Here is a 26,703-nt window from a genome sequence, read left to right as displayed (position 1 = left end):
TGGGACCTCTAGCTTCCCTCCCCCCCACATTGCATATGCCATGGTTGTCCAGTAGGACCGCTATGTATCCCCCCCCCCCCCCCCCCGGCAGCCTACCTCTTCATGGTCAAAGTAGTGGGAGGAGGGAGGGACTAGCACTCCCTCCCCTCCTCTTCAGACACCTTCCCAAAATGGCAGCATCCTGCCTTGCCTGGTACATCCTGGGATGCGCTGGGTGGGGCATAACTTCCATACATGGGTTAAGCCCCACCCAGTGCATCCTAGGATGTACCGGGCAGGGTGGGATGCCACCATTTTGGGAAGGCACACGAAGAGGAGGGAGGGAGAGTTAGTCCCTCCCTCCTCCCACTACAACTATGGAGAGGTAGGCTGCCTGGGGGAAGGGTGGATAGATAGCAGTCCCACTGGACTACCAGGGCATTTTTGTGCGATGTGAGGGGGGGAAGCTAGTGGTTCCACTGGACCACCAGGGTTTTTGTGCTTTGGGAATGGGAGGGGGGAAGCTAGCAGTCCACACTGGACCATCAGGGTTTTTGTGCTTTGGGGGTGGGGGGCCTGGAGGTCCACCAGACCTCCAGGTGTTTTGGGGAGGCGGGCTTAGGTTTGACAGGTCTGGGATTTTCTCCCGGACCTGTCAAACCTCTTCAGTGGGTCTCCCTCATTCCTCCGTCCTAGCAAACCTACTATTACTACTACTACTACTATTTAACATTTCTAAAGCGCTACTAGGGTTACGCAGTGCTGTACAATTTAACATAGAAGGACAGTCCCTGCTCAAAGAGCTTACAATCTAAAGGACAAATGTATAGTCAGTCAAGAAGGGGCAGTCAAATTGGGGCAGTCAAGATTTCCTGAAAGGTAAAAAGGTTAGGTGCTGAAAGCAACATTGAAAAGGTGGGCTTTGAGCAAGGCCTTGAAGATGGGTAGGGAGGGGGCGTGGCGTAAGGGCTCAGGAAGTTTATTCCAAGCATAGGGTGAGGCAAGGCAGAATGGGCGGAGCCTGGAGTTGGCGGTGGTGGAGAAGGGTACTGAGAGGAGGGATTTGTCCTGTGAGCGGAGGTTTCGAGCGGGAACATAAGGGGAGATGAGGGTAGAGAGGTAATGAGGGGCTGCAGACTGAGTGCATTTGTAGCTCCTAGCTGGCGTAAGGTTTCAGCAGTAGCAGCACCCTTGTTTGGCGTGCTGCCCATTGATCATGAGGGTTGCATACATTTGTATGCAATTTGCGTTCAGAGCCTGCAAGAGCATTATTACATGCACTCACTGGCTCTGATCATCGGGCGGGCACTAGTATGGCACTATTGGCCTCTATCTTCCGTGTTTGTTTCTGATCATTGGCCCACAGGAATGTAGGTAGGCCCCAAGGGAGGTTCTCAATTGGCAAAGGGCTGTTCAAGGGGTCTGAATCAGTAGGGATTGTTCGGGGGAAGCAGAATGAGGGGTGGGAGTTTTGGGGACAGGGGTCTGATCACTGGGGGGGGGGGTTCAGGGGTAGTGATCAGGGGAGTGGATGGGGGAAAAGGGGAGCACACCCAACTATGTCAGCAAATACCTGGAAGCTTTGCCAACTGATATTCAGTGCCAGCACCCACATAGCTAAGCAACTACTACCCTTGGAATACCCCTTTTCGACCCACTTTAAAAATAGCTAATCAGAGCTAATATTCAGTGGCACTGCCCAGTTAAGTGCCACTGATTATCTGTGGCCAGCCCACAGATCGCAATTTAAGTGGGCAGGAGCCTCTCCTGCCCATTTAAATGGCTGTGAATATCGACTGGTAAATTCTTCGAGCAATCACCTTATGAGATGTAAGTTCTTTAAATGAACAGATAAATTCTTCGAGCAGTCAACTTCTGAGACATAAGTTCTTTTAATGAACAATTAACTCCACATTGTATTTAGAAGTTAAGACTGGTTAATGCCCTGCATTTAAACTATATGTTTAAACTATATATAGCCATTGATTATTCACTTTAAAAAATTCTGTCTGTATGGTAGAATTGCAAGATTTCTTGGGAGGGGCATATCACTTACAATAACGATAGTATTTTGAAAGCTGCAGGTACTATGGATTTTAATAGTGCATCTCAAATCTATGTTGCATTTGCTGAGGAATCTCTTTGTTCTCCCACATGAACTTCAGCTCCTCAAAGAGATCTATTCTGCCACTCTTACGAAGATGACGAGATAGTAGTCGCATTTTGTCTGCTGATGTTGGAAGGGTTTTTTTCCAATAGCTCAGTAGTTCATAGATTTGGTCTGTTAGATTATCAGGACTTTTCAGTTTGATGAGCTGGACTGTGCTCCGACGAATGGGAAGGGACACAGCAAGCAAAGCTGCATCCTCTTCAGAAAGCTCTTCTGCTAACCAGTAAAGCAGGTCGTCCAAAAGGGCCTCTGAAAAAATTAAGCACTTACATATAGGTGTAATGATCATTATAATTACTATTAAAGAAAATATTAAATCAATGAATATTGGATTATTAGTAATATTAGCATGACTGGAGTTAGTAAATATCTCAATAATAGCAGACCATGAAGAAAATCTATTGAGATATCAACCAGCAAGCACGTGGAACATAAATTTAGGTCAATATTCAAATTATTTGGATAGCTCTGGAGGTTTAACAGAATAGGGGGAGAAGGTATCAACATAGGTTACTATTAAATTGAGTTATTTTACCACATCATGCTATTTTAGCTCAGGGTCTCGTTGCATAAAATGGGACCCTGCACTAAAATAGCGCAATTTGTGGTAAAATAACCCATCTTAACAGCAACCCACTTTGATCATTTCTACTTTTACCGGTAGCCCATGTTGGTCATTTTCCATCACCCCACCCCACACCCCCCATATCATTAATGCTGAATTTTAGAGCCTGGGAAAAACATAATTTTAAAATGGAGAAGTCAATGTATGAGGAAACAACAGGGCAGACAATCCGCAAAATCCAAAGTGGCGACGAAAGGAAGCAGATCACAGTAAAAAAAGTTCACCTTCAAATCTTTATTCTTGTGAGGTCTGAAAATAAAAACAAACAAGCCCAACACTGGCTGTGTTTCACCCACACAAGGGCTGCATCAGAATCACTGGTTTTGGATTGCTGGGTGAAGCTGCCATCTTTTGGAGAGAGTTGCTCTGAACCAAGATGGTGACATATATGTTGCACAGCACTTAGTATTATCTAGCCCCTGACGCAGCCCTTGCATGGACTAAACATGGCCAGTGTCTGGCTTGTTGGATTTTATTTTCAGACCTCACAAGAATAAAGATTTGAAGTCAATGTCTGGCCAAAAGTTATTCATTTAGAAGTAGGAAAACAGAAGCATTTTGAGGGTGAAGCCAATAGTTATCCAGGTAGTGCAGAGAATCAGGGAGGAAATGATCAATGTGAGCTACTGTTAAGATGGGTTATTTTACCACAAGTTGGTCTGTTTTAGCACAGGGTCCCATTTTATACAAGACCCTGTGCTAAAATTGCATGACTTGTAGTAAATTAACCCATCTTAACCTTCAGTGTTATCAAAATAATCTACCTGTTTACACATGACCAAACAAATCCATTTTTAATAGTGAGGCTGAGATTCCACATTAAGATAAGTGGATCAGTTATATGCCTGTTTTTATATAGTGATCATCCCAGTGAATATTCACCTCATTAATACATTTGAAGTATGTGCATAATTTTAAAACGCAAACATTATATAACCAGTTGAATGATCTGCCAAGAAAAACACAATTTGTAATTATACAAATGATTTTTCTTTAGTTCTTCATAATACTTACATAGGGTTCCTTTTACTAAGGTGCGATAATGGATTTAGAGTACGCTAACAATTAGCATGCGCTAATTGCTAAGAAACCCATAGGAACAAAAGGAGCTTCTTAGCATTTAGCACCCACTAATCTTTAGCGATGCTAAATCCAGGGTTTTTTTTTGAGGGGGTACTTGGGGGTACCGAGTACCGGCACCTTTTCCATTGTCTGCTAAAATTGACCCATGGTCCCCAAGTTTTAATGAAAGAGCTCAGGCTCTACACACCAATTCTGCCTTGTCATAGATTCTGTGACTGGTTGCAGAGGGCCTGGCTATAGTGGGGTGGGTCCCTCAGTGATCACCCCACTCCTGAAGGGTGGCCTAGCATTTGAGTACTGGCACCTTTTTTGCTAGAAAAAACACACTGGCTAAATCCATTGGCACACCTTAGTAAAAGGAACCCCTAGTTTTTTTTACCTCTCCTTGTTGATTTCCTAATTTGCTGTTGCCATATATGTTTAGTTAGCATATTTCTCTTACTATCTATGTCTAAGGCAGTGGCGTACCGAGGGTGGGCGATGGGGGCGGTCCACCCTGGGTGCATGCTGCTGGAGGGGTGTAGAAAGCAGCCACACAGCTGTCGGCTCCGCTGGCTCCCTGCTCCCTCTGCCCTAGAGCAGGAAGTAACCTGTTCCAGGGCAGAGGGAGCAGGGAACCAGAGGAAACTGACAGCCGTGCAGATGCTCCCAGCAAGTAAGAATGCACCTGGGGGGAGGGGTATTGATGCACCGGGGGGGGGGGGGTGTTGTGCTGCACCCAGTGGGGGGAGGGTGCACAGCGGCGATCCGTCCTGGGTGGCAGCCAATCAAGGATCGCCACTGGTCTAAGGGGTCCTTTTACCAAGGTGCAGTGAAAATGGCTTACGGTAGTGTAGGCGCAGGTTTTGGGCACGCACTAATCCATTTTTTAGTGTGCCTGTTATAAAGGCCTTTTTTTATTTTTGCCAAAAATGGACATGCGGCAAAATCAAAATTGCCATGAATCCATTTTGGGTCTGCAACCTTACCACCAGCCATTGACCTAGCGGCAAAGTCTCATGCGGTAACCAGGCAGTTATGACCTACGCCCATCAAATGCCACTTAGAGTGCATCCGATACGCGCATCTGAAAATAAAAATTAATTTTCAGCCATGTGTATCAGACGCACACCAAAAATGAAATTACCACAAGAGCCATGCAGTAACCGGATGGTAACTCCATTTTAGCGTGCGTTCGGCGTGCGTAGACGCTTATGCGGCTTAGTAAAAGGGCCCCTCAGGTACTTGGCATAAAAATAATCAAACAAAACAAACAATTATACAACAGACTATAATAACAAAGAAGATTATCAGAAATCAAGAAAAAGTGGAGAAAAATAGCTTGAAATATTTGTGAAATACAAAACATATGAAGACATATAAAAGCAAGATGATGTAAAAAGTAGTGAACGGAAAAAGTGAAAGAATAATAATATTATTTGGTTGTACAGTGAATGTTGTAATATGGGTAAATGAATAAAAGGAATAAAAAATGAAAAGTATATTTTTTATTTAATTTCTCATATTCTCCAAACCTGAGCTCAAGCCACGCTACAGTTCAGCTACTGTATTCATTTCCCTGTCCAATAGGTCTTATAATATCTTATACCTGAGGCAATGGAGAGTAAAATCACAAGGAACAACAGTAGAAAATGCAAGACACCATTGTACAGGTAGTTAATCAGCATTAGATGATTAGATAGGTGAAATGTACATGGAGGGTGAAGAAAGATAGTATGGTTGATAAAAGAGAGAATTAGTATAACAAGACTTTGGTTGGAAAAAAAAACCTTGCTACAAAGTTTTATGGAGCCAATTAGCTAAATGGAAGTTAAACAGCATGGAAAAATTTCATGCTTGGTAAATTCTATTGGAATATTCTCTACCGACTACTTAAAAGTACCAGCATATAGAGTAGTTCTCATTTAATAATAATTCTCTACTGTTGAACATCACTTTATACAAATATGAACTCTGAGCTTATGGCATTTTTTGATCCCAGAAAAATAATTTGTGATTCAAACCTAACTAGGCCATGATTAGACTTATGTACATGAATGTCAAGTAAGCCATTTGCAAACAATATATAAAATATAACCGGTTAAAATAAGCCAGTGTATGTTCCTTGGGTTTCAGGGTACTTGATGTCACCACCTTATACATTATTTATGCAAAATGAATTTAAATTCCCTTATGACATGGCGTGTTCCCTTCTTTTGAATACTAATGTGTGGCATTTTGACAACAAGGAGTCTTTGAGCAGTGGGCTTTGGGTGTTTGTTCCCATTTTTATTTCATAGCATACAGTTCCAGTTTAGTTCTTTTGTAGCGGCAACCAGAGGTAACTTAGATCACAGATATTCAAGTGTCCTCTCATGTTTATTTAAAGTAGCCAAATTATTGTATACACTATCCGGCCTATTTTTTTGGCTGACTGAATATGTTATTTGACTGGTTAAGTATAATTGGCTCATTTTAACCTGTTAATGTGATAACCGATTATGTTCCTATTTTATACCATTTTATATATTTAAGATAGAGACCCATATATTGTGTGTAGATTCTCTTTTGGTCCTTTTAAAGGTACATGAACCAAAAATGTCCTCCTTCATTGTATTTTACCATTAGTTTAAAAATGAATGCCTTTCACTATTGGATAATAAAAGCACACTTCTAAATAAATAAGCACAGGAAAACTAGAAGGGGGGTATTAATGAAATTAAGTAAAATGGCTCTGTAGATGATGTTATTACCATTATTTTGTTGAATGTTTCTTCTACAGTACCTTAAAGCAATGGTGTGATGAGTGGGCATGGTAGAGCACATGTGATCCTACAGTGTTAATAACCACAAGGTTAGTTTTACCTGAAGAATTGGTAAAGACTTGTCGTGTGCTTGGTGGTCGACTGATAATTTTTTCACTCTGCAAAACAAGAAGTATCCAGTAAAGAATCATTTTAAGACCAAAAAAACCCAAATATTGTTAACAGATTGAAGGGGTCTTTTACTTAGCAGCGGTAAACCCAATGCGGGCTTACCGCTCGCTAAACAGGAAGTACTGATGGGCTACTACAGCAGGCCTGGTGGTAGTTCCCACCCCCAGCGCACACAATTTGTAGTACCAGTCTTTACCTAGCAGTAACTAGGCAGTGTTGTGTGCTACCCAGTTACTGCCAGGTTAGCGTGAAAGCCCTTACCACTACCTCAATGTCCCCCCCCCCCCCCCCGAAATGGCTGTGTGGCAAGTGCTTGCCGCATGGCCATGTCTTTTTTTTTTTTAACAACCTTTTACTCACTGCTGTAAAAAGGGGGCCTCAGCATGCATCAAAAACATGCTCTACTACTACTATAAATCATTTCTATACCGCTACCAGTCATACGCAGCGCTTCACAATTGAACATGAAGAAAAGACATTCCCTGCTCAAAAGAGCTTACAATCTAAATCAGGAGAGACAGACAGGACAAATAAGGGATAAGGGAAGGACAGACAGATAAGACACATAGGGAAAAGGGACTATTGAAGAGAGGAAGACAAGATAAAAGTTACGAGCAGGTGACAAGTTAGGAATTAAAAGCAGCATCAAACAGGTAGGCCTTTAGCCCAGCGCAGGCCCCCTTTTGCCGCAGCTTAGTAAAAGGAACCCATTATTGAACTATTTTGTCCTCTAGTCATAGCTCTGTTTTATGGAAACTTTTAGTTGTTTCCTATAATCAAATTATATTTGACTCATTATTCAGCAGCACTTATGAAGTCAGCATCAATTGCTGCATAAGTACGTTTGTATATTTCAAACACAATAAAATTCATGGACTCAAAAAAATGATTTTTTCACAGCAACCATTCTTATAACCATTTCTACAACACCTACTGTACCTACTCAGAACTGTATAGGAACAGAAAACGGAGTCTCTGCTCCATGGGGCTTGAGACAGACATGACAAATAATTTCTAATAATCACTGAAGCATTACAATAAGAACATGTTTATTTGAACGGATCCTAAATTTAGGAACTAACCTAATCAGAATTAAGGGGCACTTTTACTAAGTTGTGTTAGGCGCTAATGTGCACCTAACGCAGCAAATATAGGATGCAGAAAAGTGTTCTGCATTAGTTTTGCCATCTGTATGTGCTAATCATATGGTAATTAATTTATTTTCATCTTTTTGGGGGAGGGGAAAGGGAAATGGGATTTGATATACTGTCTTTCTGTAGTTTTTGCAACTACATTCAAAGCGGTTTACATAGTATATTCAGGTACTTATTTGTACCAGGGGCAATGGAGGGTTAGGTGACTTGCCCAGAGTCACAAGGAGCTGCAGTGGGAATTGAACTCAGTTCCCCAGGATCAAAGTCCACTGCACTAACCACTAGGCTACTCCTCCACTCTTCGCCCATATGCCGCTCCAGGGCTGGAGAATGGGCGAGGATGCACTATTCAGCAAGTACACTGATATTAGCCTGCGGTAACTAAATAACACAGACAACAAGGGAGCCATTACTGCCTCCAAAATAGGAGATGGTAAATGCTCCCACGTTAATTTTTTTTTAATGGCCAAGAGTTAATGTTAACATTAGTACATGGCCAAAATAAAAGATAATAGATACATACCAATTTTATAGGCGAGCTAGAAATAGATAGAGGTCAAATGTTGGAGAAGCCACAGAAGGTCCTTAAATCTATATGTGTGAGCACTGTAATTTGAATTATTAATTGAAGGTGTTCAGTTTCCAATAGTGGTCTAATACGGTGAAACATCTTTAAATTTAAGAATGTCTTTTTTAATATACCATTAACATGCTGTTCATGGTTAATTCATAATCTACCATTACACCTATTACTTTTATTTCTGACTGCAGGAGGAGCTCAATCCCTGTCAATTTAGGGACCATATGTGGCTTCTCCAACATTTGGCCTCCTACCCATAATATATTTGTCTTATTAGGGTTGATTTTCAATCCATTTACTACATCCAATCATAGATCTTATCAAAAACATTACTCATAAGTGCAAAAGTTTCCAATAAATCATGGACGTGTACAAATAATATGTAATATCAACAGTTTCAGTACTTGACCCAATTTACTCAGGTAAAGATTAAACAGGATTGGTGATAATGAGGGACTCCTCGAGGCATGTACCAAGTCATTGACAGATCATCTTGTAAGAGGGTTTAAATGGTTCTGTTCTTTAAGAACCCAGTGAACCATTTCAGAATTGCATCTACTAGGTCAGTCTCACTTAATCTAATTATATCGTGATTCACTAAATCAAAAGCTGCTGAGAGATACAACTGCATAATAAATACTTGCTTCCCTTTGTCCAGCAAAAATCTTCAGCAAAGATTGTTTTATTGACTGAATCGATGAATCACTTACCTTGGGTAAAGTCAAGGCTAGTTTGCACACTGGTGTTTGAAGTGATGGGGAATCATCCACTAAAGAAGGTTGGAAGTAGCTGCTGAAAATTGCTTCTCTTGTTACTTTGTAGAACAGGGCAGTTCCTTTGTACTGAGGTGAAGAATAGTTCCCATATTCATCTACCACCCTGAGTTGAAGATGTAATCTGTGCTTTCTTTGGGAGTGAAAAGTAAGCTTGTAGATTTTCTCAACGTCTTTCCCATTATCTATAGAATATCCAACACAAGAATATATATTTTTGTCTTTTCTTCCTTTATTTTGATAAAGACTAATTTCTATGTGATAACCTAGCAATTTTCTTTCATTTTTGTAGGCCACAAGTAAGCAATACGAGGGTAATTCTATAAAATAGTTGCTAATATTTATGCACAGGTTACATGCATACATGTTTAGATGCATGTATGTATGTACATACAGTATGTGTGAATCACAACTCAGTCAAAAAGGTATGAAGTTAAGCATTCAATATCATACAAATCAATTCATATATATCATAATCACCTATCATATTAGCCAGAACAAATAATTGAATTCTTGTAACCAAGTTCAAAGTCTACGAAAATGGGGAGGAAAAAGCCTCAGACAGTGCAGAACATTTTACAATTCAAACTTTATGACATTTATGCTACATTGATCATTGGCAGAAAAACCTCTCCCATCAAAAACATTTCTTCATTCTATCATTCTATTTTTATAATCATTTAATCAAAATTTTCTTTAAGGAGTTAAAGTGTTCCAATAAGTTAAAGAATTTCAGTAACGGCTACTTTGAAGGCAGCAATGCATCATATTTGAAGCAATCACCCCAACGCTGACCACCGTTTCATGGGACCAATCCACTGCTTCAGGGGGCAGTTTTAGTCAAGTGTGCTCTCTCACCTAACATTTCTAGATGAGCACATACAAAATGTTACATATGTGTGTACATGCAGGATATATGCCTAAGCACAACTACACATATTTCTTATATAGCATGTAATTTGCAGGTAGGTGTGCAGATAGACAGAGTCTGGGTGTCCATGGACAGGGTGAAAAGTTACACATCTAACTTACAGAATCTGGTTTAGGATGGGCTGTAGAGAGCATCAACAGAAACTCCCGTAATTTGGAACACGAGTACCAAGAAGACTTTTACAGTCTGTGTCCCGCAAATAATACGATGGATTTGGATAGGCTTTGATGGTAACTCCAGTAGTTGGAATATAAGGATAGAGCTGTGTGGACTTCTACGGTCTATGTCCCAGAAACAACAAAGAAAGACCATGATAATATCACGTTCATAGTTGATTTAATATAGAATTGATAATAAATGTGACTGCTAGGCAGACTGGATGGACCATTCAGGTCTTTATCTGCTGTCACTTCCTAAGTTACATAAATCTCTGGAACATAGGTGCGTGCACGCCAGCTCTATGGCTTGTGCAAGTGCTCACACACATGCATATGTGCATTTCTACCCAGAGCAGGCTTTGTGGGTGCTTGAGCACCCCCAATATTAAGAAAATTTCTTGTATGTATCCAGGGAGGGGTTATTTCCACTGGGCTTAGCACCCTCAATAATTTTGAAAAGTTGGCTGCTATGGTTATACTCGTAGTCTATAAAAGAATGTAGCTGTCTATTTTCCTTTAATAAATATGCACCAATCAGGTGACATCTGGGCATCTATATATATGGACACAGTTATAGAATTACCCTCTAAATATCATCAAACAAGGTGTAGGTTAAACCTTTTTATTAGAATCATGTAGTGGGGAAGTTATCGACATGGGCTATCATTAAGACTTGTTATTTTAATGTTAACCCTAGCTATTAGTAACTAGGATCCCTATTTACTAAGCCGCGCTGTAGGCGCGCAAACCTTTTAGTGTGCACTAAAAATTAGCACTTGCTAATGTTAGAGTCACCTATAAGAATATAATAGGTGTTTCTATCGTTAGTGCATGCTAATTTTTAGCATGCACTATAAAGTTAGCACGCCTACAGCGCAGCTTAGTAAACAGGGCCCTAGGGTCCTCTGCTAAAATAGCAGGAATAAGTGCCAAATAACATGTTTTAACAGAAGCCTACACTGATAACTACGCCCTTTAATGACTAGCTTTTAAGACAGACATTCTCAACCCCATCCCAGAGACCCCAAAGGCAGGTTTTCAGGATACAACAGAACCTCAATTAATCAACACAAATAGGACTGACAGGTTGTTGGATAATTGAAAAGTTGGATAATACAGAAAAGGTGGATGAGGGATAAAATAGAAGTATATTGAATGAATGTTTCAAAAGAGGAAGCAGTAACAAAAAAACAAACAAAAAAAAGAGTTTAAAACTTAATATGTCAAGAATCTTACATAGCACTACAGCCTTTTAACTAAATATGATGCTGGGAAAGAGAAAGAGAAACCCACGTGCATCTCACTGACAATGCTGTGATGTCACTGAGGTATGCTGGATAATCCAGAATGTTGGCTAAGTGAAGGTCGGATAAGCAAGACTGTACTGTACTAGCTTTATGGTATTCATGACAGCTTATGCTTTGATCTCCATTTAAATTCCATAGGATCTTATCTAAGCAGTCCATGAAACCATCTTTTCTCTCAGCCAAGGGGGATCTGCACTATAGCTTCCCATTATGGAACAAAAGTTTTAAGCATCAGGAATATGTCTTAGAGGCATAATAAAACTTGGTTGTTCTAATCTCTCATCTGCTGCCTGTGCTCTTCCAGCATCTTGGTGCTGTGTTTGCTCTCTCCATGTGTTTTAGGGGGTACTTATACTGATAATAGTTCAATGCCCCCCCCCCCCCGGTGTTTTATGGCCTTCCAGCCTATCTAGACGGGGTATTGGACCTCTGTGTGGTTTGTTAGGCTCTTATAGCCTATGCTATTTCTGATTGAGCCTACTCCTGCTGCCTTGGGGTTGGTCTGGCCTGTGTTGTTGCCTCTTTACTCCTCTCAGGATATCTTGGATGGTTCCTACCAGTGATGGTATCATATTGCCCCTCTCCAAGGGCCTTGGTGTGTTTCTGCTAATTTTGGTGTTTCTTTGATCCTCTTCCAATGCATTGTGTTCTTCATGCTACACTTTGTACCACTTCACCCTTTTGATGATACGCAGGGTTTTCATAGTCCTTTTACTGCCCTTTGCCCTTCATAAGAATAATTCAAACTGGGCAGGCGGCACCTGGCACTCTCCTTTCATGTCAAACCAAACACAACATATATCAACACTTTGCATGCATCATTGATAGAGATGACTATATACAGCCGAACAGGTTGATTCAGTCAATCAGTGTCGCAATTTACCAAATACATTGATCAATGTACCTTTACTTGTACATTAGTAAGCAGGGCATATGCCGATCTCTTGGTCTGTTACAAGGGCGGACTGTGTGCTACTCCTCTGGAATTGGGCTGGACCTAATTGTGAGCTGGATGCTATTCCCGAATGCTATGGTAAGGAGCTCCAGAGCACTTGACAAGTTATCCAAAAAGAGTGGAATTTATTATAGTCGCAGCATTCTACAACTTATATATGTAAATACATTTACAGTAGTGAGCAATTAATTTCTGTTTACATCTTACAGTAATAAGCAATCAGATATACGACTCCCTTTTCTATCTAGAGCATTTGGAACAAGGTGGTCTAGCCTTTTGAGTCACACAGATCCCTCTATTTCTGCCTTATTCATGATGTAGATTTTCGCTGACATGCCTAGGTGCTGAAATCTGAGCTTTGCTCAGGAGATTGCCGTAAAAGCATCTTTTTCTTCATAACCATTGACTATCTTGAAATCTGTCTGAGGTAGGCACTGCTGATCATCTGTTACTCTGGCACTGGTCCCCTCCGTACAAGAAGGGAACTGCCCTTAGCCTTATACATCATCCATGCCACTGCTAGCATAGAACAACAACCACTTGACATTTTTTCCACCTTGCTTTGGTCTGAGACATACTGCTGTGTACTCTATCTGGCTAGGACCCACTGCCAAAGACCGAGACAGTGAAATCTCCCTTATCCTAGTCTCTCCACTATACTTAGCCCTAGCTACAGCCACTTCCAGCTCCGACATGTGTTCACTGTAACGAAAACCCAGGTATTTATAGCCAACGTTAAGTGACTCTCACACACATATCCATCTCCATAAGAGGACTTAGCCCTTAATGGGTTGTGTAAGCATATGCAACTATCCACCACTCCTGCCTTTAGTGGGCATCCTTGAGTGAATGCATGGCCCTTTGTATACCAGTAATTTCCTATCCTGACATCCAAAAACAAAGGCAGAACGGCTAGTAGAGCCTGACCAATCCTGCATAAATTTATCTAACCTACAAGTCCTAAGTGAATTTATCTAACCTGTGAATCAGTGCACCAAATTCAAGCACCCCCTGTTAGTGTAATGTAGCATTATCCAGCTGCCGTATGAGTCTGTTTCCATGGATACATTACTGAAACATCAGTTAAGGCACTAACCAGTGGGCCTTCTGCGCCCCACACACAATTCTATAAGAATAGCTCATTCTCCTGTCCCAAGTCTTTGTTCGTTACACATCACATGCATCTTTGAACCAATTACTAATTCTGATCATGCAAGGTGGACCTTGATATTATTATTATTATTAATATTTATTATTTATTGCATTTGTATCCCACATTTTCCCACCTATTTGCAGGCTCAATGTGGCTTACAGAGTTTTGTTATGACATAGTCATTCCAGGATGTCAAATACAATTAGTAATGTAAAAAGATTAAGTAAGGGAAGAGAGAAGGAAGGTGTTAAGCAGGATTGTATAGAAGGTGGAAATGTCATATGAAGAGGCCCAGAACTATGGGAATTCATACAGTGACATCTGTCATACGGAGTTTTTTGTCCTTTAGATTGTAAGCTCCTTCGAGCAGGGACTGTCCTCTGTGTTAAATTGTACAGCGCTGCGTAACCCTGGTACCGCTTTATAAATGTTAAGTAGTAGTAGTAGTAGTACATTCATTTGGTCGTAAAAGAAAACTTACTCTTATTGATGTATTGAGGGTATCATAATCGGGCATATAATTTTTTTTGATTCCTTAATTGCCAGCACCGAAACTTAGTAACTATGAATCTGAGTTTAAAGCATTCTTCCCAATTTTTTTTAAACTGGGGGACTGGCTCTGCATCCCGTATACACTTACAACTCACCTATAATACCATAGTTGTGCCAGAGCCAGATTTCTAATGCTTAGAATATTCTACATCTGTGGCACAATACAAGAGATGGAATGAGACTGGTATTCCCCTGCCCTGTCTGACTGTGCTAATGCATAGCTCTGTGTGAAGTCTTTACTCCCTATCTACTATACGAAAGCCATCACTGCGAAATATGCACATCATCTGAAGAGGGGGAAAGTGCAACAGGCAAACCTTTGGGAGGGTCGAGCTGTAGCTGGCAAATAGAATAGGAAACCTTTGGCGTAAGACAGGGTGTAACATATTGACAAATAAGGTAGAGTAACCGTAATTGGAGAGAGAATCATGTGACAAATCTACAAGAAGCTATAGGTGAACTGAAAAAGTACATACTAGACTGTGAGTATTAAGTGTAGCTAGTGTATGTTGTCGAGCTAGGGATCATACACTGTTATCCTACGTAAAAAACTTAGTAGTGCATGATCACTTCCACACATGACGTGAGACAAATTGCCATCTCCTTCAGGCAACACCTTGTAAGTGACATAAATTTCATTAACACTTGCCTCAATGAGGATGGGCCTTCATTGAATTGGAAAATAATACATATGATTATTGCAGGATTAAAGTATCAGTACAGTTAAGGTTGTAAATAAAGCAGAGAGAAGCAGTGATACAATCTATGGGTAGACACAGACTCAACTAAATTAAGTTAGAATGCTATGAACCTTGCCAGGTAGCAATGAATATGACAAGAAAAATTCCAGACCACATAAAACCCTGGATCAGCTTGACCCTATGTCACCAATTCCATGCCCCTGTAAGCACTCTGCTCCTGCTAAAGATTGAAAGCTTACTGGAACGCCATAGGAAATACTGTGCATTGAATGACAGTTGAAGTCTAACATGGACAAATACAATGTGATGCACATTGGGTCAAATAATCTCTATCAATAGTTACCTGATGCCCAGGGTCTACTGTTGGAGTCGGTAAAGGATCAAGCATCATCAAAAAGAATACGCTGACTGCATCTGTTCCATGTAAGGTGTTGATAAAAAGCCTGCAGAATGTTGGTGAACTATTAGCAAAAGGGTGTGAAATAGTATCAATAATATTAAAGTGCCTCTGTGTCCCAATCTCACCTTGATCGCCGTATCTCCAGAGGAGGTATAGCAGGATGAGAGAATTTCGGGAAGAGCGACTAAAGTGACAATAGGCGTGGAACCTCCATCTTAAGATAAAAGGCCAGAGTAGAATGGGTAAAATTAATTGGTTATCGTTGTTCCCCAAAAGTTTAGGTAACCTCAGTGAAGCTGTATGGAAAAAACTACTAACAAATGATAGGAACAATGTGTTCACTGAAAGGGTAGTCAAGCTCTGGAGCTCCTTACCATAGCATTCGGGATTAGCATCCAGCTCACAATTAGGTCCAGCCCAATTCCAGAGGAGTAGCACACAGTCCGCCCACAGACCAAGAGATCAGCATATGCCCTGCTTACTAATGGACAAGTAAAGGTACATTGATCAATGTATTTGGCAAATTGCGACACTGATTGACTGAATCAACCTGTTCGGCTGTATATAGTCATCTCTATCAATGATGCATGCAAACCTGACAGTTTACATTATGTCATTAAACATGTCGCAAGTTTTTTTTTTGAAAAGAGTAAATCAAACAGATGTGAAAGTGCAGTATGTTGGGATGCAGTTGCATAACAGTGTCGGTTACATGTGTGTGTTTGCATGTCTCAAACATGATTTGTGAGGATGCAGCATGATTTGTATCCAAGTGCCAGAAATGTGCTAGTTACTGGTGTGCATGTGTTCGCATAGAGTGTCTCCTGGAATGATCCAAATCATGGGTTCTCCATAGTAGGATCCAGATCCATCTTGCAATCACCAGCCAGGAAAATGCTGTATATGTTGGTATTTACTATATGTAGAGATGTAGTTGTTATTAGTAGGCAAATTAAGAATAACCATACAGTGTGTCCATCTCGACCTATGATGTGTCAAAAGTAAATGATAGAACTGCATGTGAGAATGCACATACGAACACCTGTAGGCAAGGTCCCCAAACCTATACCAGGCAGATGTAATGCTATGGTAAAAGACATTTCAAAAGCAAACATTGCATACAAGGCCATGAAAACCTAAAAACATACACATTGTAAGAACACTCCAACTGAGCGTGCCTTCTCTCAACTTTGTGCCTTCTGCCATCTTTGTGGCCTGCAACTGTGGCACCCAGCTAGGTGTGATGAATTGGTTGTCATCTGAGACAGGCTAAAGAGAATTCAGAAAAAGGGTAAATAGTAGTGAACCTATTGCTACTTTCACGTGATGTATAGGCTTGTGTAATGGTGCCCCCGGAAGTCCAGCCTATGTTGCCACACCAACCCATAATGGTGGATCTCATCATTTAATTGAAGCAGGACTCCTTAGCAAAAAACAGTCTACCAGCAGGTTAGCTGGGGACCCCCCCTTTTGAACTGGATTCATACCCCCATAATCCTTTTGTAATTAATAATGCTTATTACCCCTACATTAATCATGTCAGGAATGGAAATAAAAGGGGGGTCTTAGAAATATGTGTAAAGCATAACTGCATGTACTGATACTAATAATTAACCACCACGTATTATTCACTAGTATTAGGAGCACTGTCCCCTTAAAGTGAACATTGGTCCTTTGGAGGGGAAACATCTTAATCTGGCATAGATCTTATAATTAGCGTCTAAATGAAGTACCTTCAAATGCAAGCAATAATGCCTATGATCAATATTTCTGCTTAAAATGCAAGGGTATATAAGGGATGTGCCATAATCTATAATTCTGGGTATTAGAAATAAATGATAGACCCCACAGTAATAAAATGGTAATGTATATAATAAGCATTAGCCATGTATAGATCCTGATAATATGTAATGAAAATCGCAATCATTCTGCATAATTCAGATAAATATTTTAAAGGGCAGCACCCCATTGTTTTCTTTTGTAAGCAAGTGTCACCTATGGAGAACTTTGTAGCCTCGTAGTCATACAAACATATTCCATACTCACAGAGAAATGCTAGAAGGTAATTAGTGGGGGGGGGGGGGGAGATGTTCCATGGGTCCTGTGATGAACACCAGTTGCAGCAAACATGACACCCCCCTCTAATGTGCAGCTGCCCCTATACCACCAGATGGGAATGCGGAAGGACAGTGCTGCTGTATCACCCTGTGTGCACTCCAAGCAACCCCATGCAAGTGTCCTATGAGTCCCTGAACACCCCGTCTAAGGTCTGCATCCTCCAGCAGGTCAAACAGCAGCTTCCATGCTCAGTCAGAAGATACATAACCACCGATACCATTCAACCCCTGAAAACCGGCACCTGGGCACATGGAGAATGCCCGCGCCCTGGAAATGAATGTTGGGGTGGACCTGGCACCACAACAGAGAATGCCACATGCAGCACCCCTCACTCCATCCTCGTTGACAGACCTACCACAACCCCATCGAAGGCCCTGCATGCTCAAACCTCATCAAAGGCTCTTGCCCCACCTCTGGACAGACCACAATGCCAGCAACCAGCAGAAGACATGGCCCAGTCATCTGTCACTATAGCACCAGGTTCAAGATTGCCCAGTGATGCTCCAAAATGCTGCTCATGCATGGAAGCCAGTAGGTATCCCTACTCCCCCTCCAGAAGAAACTCCAGAGAGGTAAAAACACAGGAGCGAGTGCAACTGAAGCGAGCCATCAGTGCTGTGTCCTCAAGCACAGTGCAACTCCTCCCAGTGAGGCTAGAACCAAGGAAAAGCACTGGCATCAAATGGCCGCCGCCATGTGCACTAGGTGCATGGGCCGTCCCTGCTCTGCACTCTCTGCGGGTCTCAGAGTGAGACATCAAGGCAGCATGTGCCTCCAGCACTGCATCACCACTTCTCCCCACATTCCCACTAGGAGCCTGCGGACCCCCACATTCCCAGACCGCAACCAAATGGCACCACGAAGGGGAAGCCACGTCCACCCTACCTGTGCTACCTTCTCTGCCATCTGCCAATGGCAGAAAGAAATTCGCACCTCACACACCGCAGAACACTTCTGTAGTCATCTTCATCAGAAGTCTCAAGCCCATGGGCTTGCACGATGTTCGCAACTGGGAAACCACTGAAAAAAACGAAAGGTAAGAGGAGGTAGTGGGTAAGCCATTGGAACAGCAGGCAAAATGGTGTCTGCAACTTTTCAAATGTCGCCCTTACTGCTTCCAGGAGCCACATCTTTTCTCCACCCCTGAACCTCCTCCCTGTTCCCTGCATCCCCATCCCTCATATACCCTTAATGCCTTCCCTTTCCTATCTCTGACCTATCTAACTTGCCTATGTCTAGGAGCCCTACTTCAACTTCCTGTCACCCCCCACGGTCGTGCTGGGCCGCCACCCATTTGTGCTTGTGACCACTTAATGTTGGGTCACTGTTCTATACTGGGTTAAACCAATGGTCCATCTAGCCCAGTATCCTGCTTCCAACAGTGGCCAATCCAGGTCACAAGTACCTGGCAAAAACCCAATTAGTATCAACATTCCATGCTAGCAATCCCGGGGCAAGCAGTGGTTTCCCACATGTCCATCTCAATAACAGACTATGGACTTTTCCTCCAGGAACTTGTCCAAACCTTTTTTAAACCCTACAATACATATATTTCCTAAGCAGATGTTTTCATAACATGATCATCCAACAGTGGCATAGTTTGTACACTTCTTTGTAACTTCAAAAGATGATTCATTTTCTTTACCATGCCCTTGGTAGTAAACCTATTACCTCACAGATCCAATATTGATCTTTTAAATTAAAGCAGCTCAGAAAAAGTTATTGGGCAGGGGATTATATAATGAATGCCCTGCTTTCCTTTATGAGATGTTTTCCTTTATCTAATATAATAAAACGCACCCTCAACGTTCTGAGGACACCGTTCTGAAGCCATCTGACGTCACTCCCAGGCTAAAGGGTTCGTGGATTCGTGGTGTGAAGCCTTCAAGCCAGCCAGCCGTCTCTGCCCCGCCCTCGCGTCAAACGTCATGACGTCAAGGGCGGAAAAAAAACCCCAAACAAATCCGGCAGCAAAACGTCAGGGAAGGAGGCGGCGCTCCCGACGTCTAGCCTTCCCTTCGCTGTGTTCCGCCTTCTTCTGACGTCAAGGATGACGTCAAAAGAAGGCGGAACACAGCGAAGGGAAAGCTAGACGTCGGGAGCACCGCCTCCTTCCCTGACGCTTCGCTGCCGGAACCGCCACGGAGGTAAATTTAAAAAGAAGAAAAAAAACAAAAAGGGATGTTGGGGGGAGAGAAGAGGGTGGCCAGTAAAGTAAAACAATGGGAGCGGGAGGGCAGGGGAGAAACGACAGCATGGATGCGAAGGGGGGGGGGGAAGAAGAGGGTGGGCCAGGCTGGGACATGGGAGAGAGAGGAGCATGGATGCGAGGGGGGGTCATGGAAGGGAGAGAGGGGACTTGCTGGAAAAGGATGAATGGAGGCGGCAGGGGACAGAGGAGCATGGATGGGCATGGATTGGGAGGGCAGGGCTCAGGGAGGGAGGGGAATTGCTGGAAAGGGATGAATGGAGGGGGCAGGGGACAGAGGAGCATGGATGGGCATGGATTGGGAGGGCAGGACTCAGGGAGAGAGGGAAATTGCTGGATAGGGATGAATGGAGGGGACAGATGGGCATGGATGGAAATGGATTGCAGGGCAGGCCTCAGGGAGAGAGGGGAATTGCTGGATAGGGATGAATGGAGGGGCCAGGTGACAGAGGAGCATGGATGGGCATGGATTGGAAGGGCAGGACTCAGGGAGAGGGGAATTGCTGGATAGGGATGAATGGAGGGGACAGATGGGCATGGATGGATATGGATTGCAGGGCAGGCCTCAGGGAGAGAGGGGAATTGCTGGATAGGGATGAATGGAGGGGGCAGGGGACAGAGGAGCATGGATGGGCATGGATTGGGAGGGCAGGACTCAGGGAGAGAGGGGAATTGCTGGATAGGGATGAATGGAGGGGACAGATGGGCATGGATGGATATGGATTGCAGGACAGGCCTCAGGGAGAGAGGGGAATTGCTGGATAGGGATGAATGGAGGGGACAGGTGACAGAGGAGCATGGATGGGCATGGATTGGGAGGGCAGGGCTCAGGGAGAGAGGGGAATTGCTGGAAAAGGATGAATGGAGGGGGCAGGGGACAGATGGGCATGGATTGGGAGGGCAGGGCTCACTCTCTCTCTCTCATATACAATGTCTTTCTGACTCTCACTCTCACACACTCTGTCTCACACTGTATCACATTCACTCTCTATGTGCCACACAGTCACTCACACACTCGCTTGGTCTCATACACTCACTCTCACAGAGAATCTGTGTCTCACACACACTCTCTCTCTCGCCCACACACACACACTCACTCTCACACTGTGTCTCACATACACACTTGCACACACTCTCATTCTCACAAACACACTCACACCCAGACTCACTCTCTCTCTCACACACTCACACTTTCACTCTGACTCTCAAACAGTCACTCTCACATACACTCTCCCAAACATACACACTCCGAGGAAAACCTTGCTAGCGCCCGTTTCATTTGTGTCAGAAACGGGCCTTTTTTTACTAGTGTTATATATTACTTTGTTTTATGCTCAAAGGAGCAACTTTTCTTTCCTTCTTTTTTGGTCTTTTTCAAACTGTAAGGATACATGAGTTAATGGGCTGTTTTCTTTGTATGTTTTCTTTTTCTTGTATCCCTTTGGTTTAGCTCTTCTTTATTGGACATTGGCTTGTAAATTTAGGATAAATAAAAAAAAAACATAGATCAGGGATTTGTAATGAAAATTGAACATAAATAATGGTAGTTAGCAATAGCATGGGTATTTGCGGAGTTACATTTCTACACTGACTAAGGAGCTCTTTTACAAAAGCACAGCAAGTCTACTGCAGGCTTCATACATGAAAATTTAGAATTACTGCCGGGCTACCACTGGAGCTCGGTAGTAGTTCTGACCCCCACCGCATGCAGTTTTTCTGGCATGTCAAATTTTCTTCTATTTTTTTAGTGCAGCGGCAGGGACACACCTGGTAGTAATCAAACAGCACTCTACACTGCCTGGTTAAAAAGAGGCTACCATAAGAGCCCTTACCACTTCCTAAATAGGAGGCAGTAAGGGGTCCGGGAGTAAGTGTCCATGTACCTATGTGCTAACCTAGTGCACGGCCATATACATTTCCTTTGCAAAAAACACTTTTTACCCACTGCAGTAAAAGGGGGCCAATGCCACTGCGGCCCCCTTTTTACTGTAGTTTGGTAAAGGGGGCCCTAATAATTTGCAAATCTATGAGCTTTAAAATGACATTACTCTCATTGTTTATATTATGGAGGATAACCAGTGTGGAGTGGCATTTACTAGTGTAAAAGAAGACCTGGGGGGGGGGGTGTAAGCCTATAAAGTGGCACATACAGCCTGAACTACCTGAATAGGCCAACATGGACAATTCTTTAAAGCATGTGCATATATATACACACGTACATCTGTATATGCCAAACTTCCAGCTGCCTGTATCATATATGTCTGTCTATCTTACATTTTAAAAAGAACAAAGTCAAAATGCAGTCAAAGTGAAAAATAAGTTATATCAGATGCCTAGAGAATTGCATAACCCTGTGAATCTAGTTTTAAAAGGGAACAAAGGAGAATTTTTCATAATCCCGGTTTGATTTTAAAAAAAATATAAAATATACGTTTGATATAAACAGAAATAAAATTAAAGGATACAAAATTAAGAGTACTTATGATGTATAGAGCAGGTTAAGTGAGCCATTTTTGGCTAAACTCACTGAAATTAAGCTCGGTTGTGGACACAGCCTATACTGAATTGTCCTTTGTTCCCTTTTAAAACTAGGTTCATAGGGTTATGCAATTCTCTAGGCATCTGATATAACTTATTTTGCACTTTAGGATTGACTGCATTTTGACATTTTGTATACTTTTGTCTCTCCTTTTTGGGATTTTTGTTGTTGGTAGTGTGTATCTTATACAGCATATTTTACAGGCAAGAGTACGCATAGGCAGATCATGAGTGAGACTCAGCACAATATGGGTATTTTTTCCATTTTCCTTTCTGGAAATGTAGAGGAACATACCTTTTGTTTCCAAAACCACTTGTTTTGAGTTTAAGTACACATTGCAGAGCAGAAACCTTAGAATTGATCCCTGCTGTCTGGCATAATCTTTGTACCTGCACATAGTAATATTTCTTGCTAAGTGGTGTAAGGATAATAGATTATCTGAGGTTGCATTAGAAACTCTGCAATCATTAGAAAATACACATTAGGAGAAATCTCACTGATAAGAAACAGTAGTATTGCTTGTCAGCAGGAAATCATTATAGTTTAAAGCAGTAAAACATTTCATGATTAAGAAGATATTAGTCGGTTTTAATGTAACAACAGACAGTAGGACTTATTTTCTAAGCCCTGAAAAATGACCAACAGAATTATGGATTTCAGAACTCTGTGCAAAGTCATGACTGTAGCCTTGCCAGAACTAATGCCTGTCAGTTTTAAGATGCATATGCCCTTTGTTCAAAATACCTCTGTACAGTGGTGTGCTAGTAAATGTTTAACAACAGGCTCTCTCCCCGGTCCACCTCTGCGCCCACCCGTCTACCTCTGCGCCCCCCCCCCCCCAAATTGCAGAACTGGCTATAGCTAGAGAGAGCCTGGGGGGGGGGGGGGGGCGGCAATGCATTACTCTCTCCAGGAAAAAAAAAATTTTTAATGCTCCCAGGTTCCAATCTAATTCATGTTTAATGTGGGATAAAATGGCATAAATAAGTAAATAAATATAAACTTTTAACGTTGAAAAACTGATTCTCATAACATGATGTCTGTTTTAGAAGCCCTTTACCAGGAAAAAAAAAATCTCTGCAGTATACCCAAAATGACACAAACCAAATTAGCATACAGACCAGGAATTAGGAGAACAGACAGTCTTGCCAACTCTGAAAAACAATGTGTTATCAAAATCTCAGAACCTAACAAACAGATCCCTATTCAGACACTTGGCCTTGCAGTCATACATGCAGAACAGAGATAGCCCCTATTCAAATTCTTCAAAAATTAACCTGAATTCCTAATTAGCACAATACCAGAAAAACAGAAAGAAACACGTTGCTATACACTGCAAAATATGATAGCAGATGTAAATTCTCAAAGTGGACATATTCCAAACACTAAAATTAAAATAATTTTTTCTACCTCTGTCTGGTGACTTTGTTTTTCTCATCATGCTGGCCCCGTATGATTCTGCTGTTCTCTTGACTCAGTTTCCAGGGCTTCCTTTCCATTTATTTCTTTTCTTTCCTCCTTTCGTCTTCATTTCTGGTCCTCCACAGACTTGACTGTCCAGTGGATCCAGCTTCTTCCTATTTTCTCCATCCATGTGCAGTTTTTCTCCTCTCTTCCTTTTCCCTCACCTCAACTCCTTCCTCGCTCTTCCCTCCATGTCCAGCATTTCTTCTCTCTCCCTTCCCTCTCCTCCATCCATGACCAGCATGTCTCCTTTCTCCCCTCCATTCATGTTCATCTCACTTCCTCTCTCTTCCCTCCCCTCCATCTATGTCCAGCATTTCTTCTCTCTCTCTCCCTTCCCCTCCATCCATGTGCATCTCCTTCCTGTCTTCCCTCCCCTCCATCCATGTCCAGAATTTCTCCAGCCCTCCCCTCCATGTCCTGAAACTCTCCTCTCTCTCCCCTGCCCTCCCCTCCATCCATGTCCAGGAACCCTCCTCTCTCCCCTGCACTCCCCTCCATCCACCCATGTCCAGCAATCCTCCTCTCTCCCCTGCCCTCCCCTCCATCCACCCATGTCCAGCAACTTTCCTCTCCCCTCCCTTCCATCCACCTATGTCCAGCAACTCTCCTCTCCCCTGCCCTCCATCCATATCCAGCAATTTTCTTCTCTTCCCTGTCCCCCCTCCATCCATCCATACCCAGCAATTCTCTTCACACCCCTGCCCCCCTCTATCCATCCATACCCAGTGATTCTCTTCTCTCCCCTGCCCCCTCCAGTCATCCATACACAGCGATTCTTTTCTCTCCCCTGCCCACCCCAGCCATCAATACCCAGCGATTCTCTTCTCTCCCCTGCCCCTCCTCCAGCCATCCATACCCAGTGATTCTCCTCTCTCCCCTGCCCCCACCATCCATCCATATCCAGCAGCTATCCTCTCTCCCCTGTCCTCCCCTCCTCTCCATGTCCAGCAATTTCTCCTCTCTCCCTGGGCCCTGCCTTCCCATCCATATCCATCGATGGCTTCGATGCTCCTCTCTCCCCTGCCCTCCCGCTCCAGTGTCCACCGTCACGGAAAGAGGAAATTACATCAGAAGACGGCGGGACACTGACGGGAACGAAGGGAAGACTAGAGACGGGCTTTCACTGTGGCTGCTGCGACGGAGGTAAATCAACGATTTAAACCCCCCCAGAGCGGCGGGAGGAGAGGTAAGCATGACTTGTGGTGCCCTCCTGCCATGCTTACCTCACTTACCGCCGGGTTGCGCCACCCCTGGAAGCCGGCTCGCCTGCCAGAACAACCGGCTCGCAAGAGCTTTAAAAATTTAACAACCGGTTCTTGTGAGTCAGTGCGAGCCGGCTACAGCACACCACTGCCTCTGTGCAAATGGGTACCTTAACCAATGTTTCAGAGTAGTCTACCTAGTTCCACTCTTGTTTGAAAATTTCAGTTTCAAACCAACTTTCCCTTAAGCTATCCTATATAATAATTTGCACCTCCAACGTTCTACGCCTGGATGCCTGGGTTCATAACACAATTCCCATTGGTCCGCGCTCGCGTCTAAATGTGATGACGTCAGAGGGCGGATCAGTGAGAGGGAAGGGAAGCCAGCACCAGCCAGCCACAGAACATTGGAGGTGAGGATAGAATCACGGGAGAATCACCCCCTCCCTCCTCCCTGTCCTCCATGTTCCAGGCCCCACCTCTCCTCCGAGTTCCAGGCCCACCCCCTCCCTCTCCTTCGAGTTCCATGCCCCCTCTCTTCTCTGAGTTCCAGACCCCTGCGCCTCCCTCCCTCCCTCTCTCTCCCCTCCAAGTGGCAGCCCGACCTGTGTTGCCCACCCTCTTCTCTTAGTCCTCCGCCTGCCCCTCGCCTTCCTGCGTGCCTGCCTGAATTTAAAAGTTCTTACCTCGGGGTCCACCAGGCACCCTAGGGGGCACTGCAATGGACTTCATAAATTACTCCCAGGAACATAGCTCCCTTGCCTTATGTGCTGAGCCCCCCAAAACCCACTACCCACAACTATACACCACTGCCATAGCCCTTATGGGTGAAGGGGGGAACCTATATATGGGTACAGTGGGTTTTGGAGAGCTAGCTGTTTCCTCCACAAATGTAACAGGTGGGGGGGGGGGGGTATGGGCCTGGGTCTGCCTATCTGAAGTGTACTGCAGTACCCACTAAAACTGCTCCAGGGACCTGCATGCGCTGTCAGGGACCTGAGTATGACATCTGAGGCTGGCATACAGGCTAGTATGACATATTTTGAAAGATGTTTTTTGAGGGTGGGAGGGGGTTAGTGACCACTGGGGGAGTAATGGGAGGTCATCCCCGATTCTCTCAGATGGTCATCTGGTCATTTCAGGCACCTTTTTGTGCCTTAGTCGTAAGAAAAACAGGTCCTGGTGAAAACATCCAAGTGTTCGTCAGAGACATCCTTGTTTTTTTCGATTATGGGTCAAGGACGTCCAAGTGTTAAGCACGCTCAAGTCCCGCCTTCGCTACGCTTTCGACACGCCCCCTTGAACTTTGGCCATCCTTGCGATGGAGTGCAGTTGGAGACATCCTAAATCGGGTTTCGATTATACTGATTTGGAGTGGACATCCCTGGGAGAAGGATGTCCATCTTCCAATTTATGTTGAAAGATGGACATCCTTCTCTTTCGAAAATGAGCTCCAAAGTCCTACAGCTACTGCTGGCTGCTATACTGCCCTCTATTCTGATGAAGCACTGCTGCATGTCATAGTACATGTCTACGACATGCAGCAGAATCTCGCCATGAGTTGAGGCCATGGTTGACTCGCATGGCTGGCTGCCGCACAGGGGACTCAAAAGTGTGTGGTGGTGGCACAGCAGGTGTGGTGAGAGGCCCTTGATGTGGTGCAGGCCTTGTTCTGCAGCTGCAGTCTCAGGCAGGTCCTCCATCCTCTTTTTGGGCCTGCTTCTGGAGTTGG

The 26,703-nt window shown here is 43.3% G+C and overlaps 1 protein-coding gene across 1 annotated transcript in view; it reads right to left on the bottom strand.

The window, feature by feature from the left end:
* Nucleotides 1-1,893: 1,893 nt before the first annotated feature.
* DTHD1 (death domain containing 1) overlaps nucleotides 1,894-26,703 on the bottom strand; it is a 106,407-nt gene continuing 81,597 nt past the window's right edge. The window contains exons 8-10 of the mRNA XM_030192615.1: nucleotides 9,217-9,464; nucleotides 6,702-6,759; nucleotides 1,894-2,398 (exon numbers count right to left, since the gene is read on the bottom strand). Of these exons, the coding sequence (XP_030048475.1) occupies nucleotides 2,076-2,398; nucleotides 6,702-6,759; nucleotides 9,217-9,464 (629 nt within the window). The 3' untranslated portion in view covers nucleotides 1,894-2,075. The remainder of the gene's footprint in view (nucleotides 2,399-6,701; nucleotides 6,760-9,216; nucleotides 9,465-26,703) is intronic.

Source organism: Microcaecilia unicolor, chromosome 2 (assembly GCF_901765095.1).
Source record: "Microcaecilia unicolor chromosome 2, aMicUni1.1, whole genome shotgun sequence".
In the NCBI taxonomy this organism is placed as follows: domain Eukaryota; kingdom Metazoa; phylum Chordata; class Amphibia; order Gymnophiona; family Siphonopidae; genus Microcaecilia; species Microcaecilia unicolor.
This window is presented reverse-complemented; position numbering and strand designations above follow the sequence as displayed.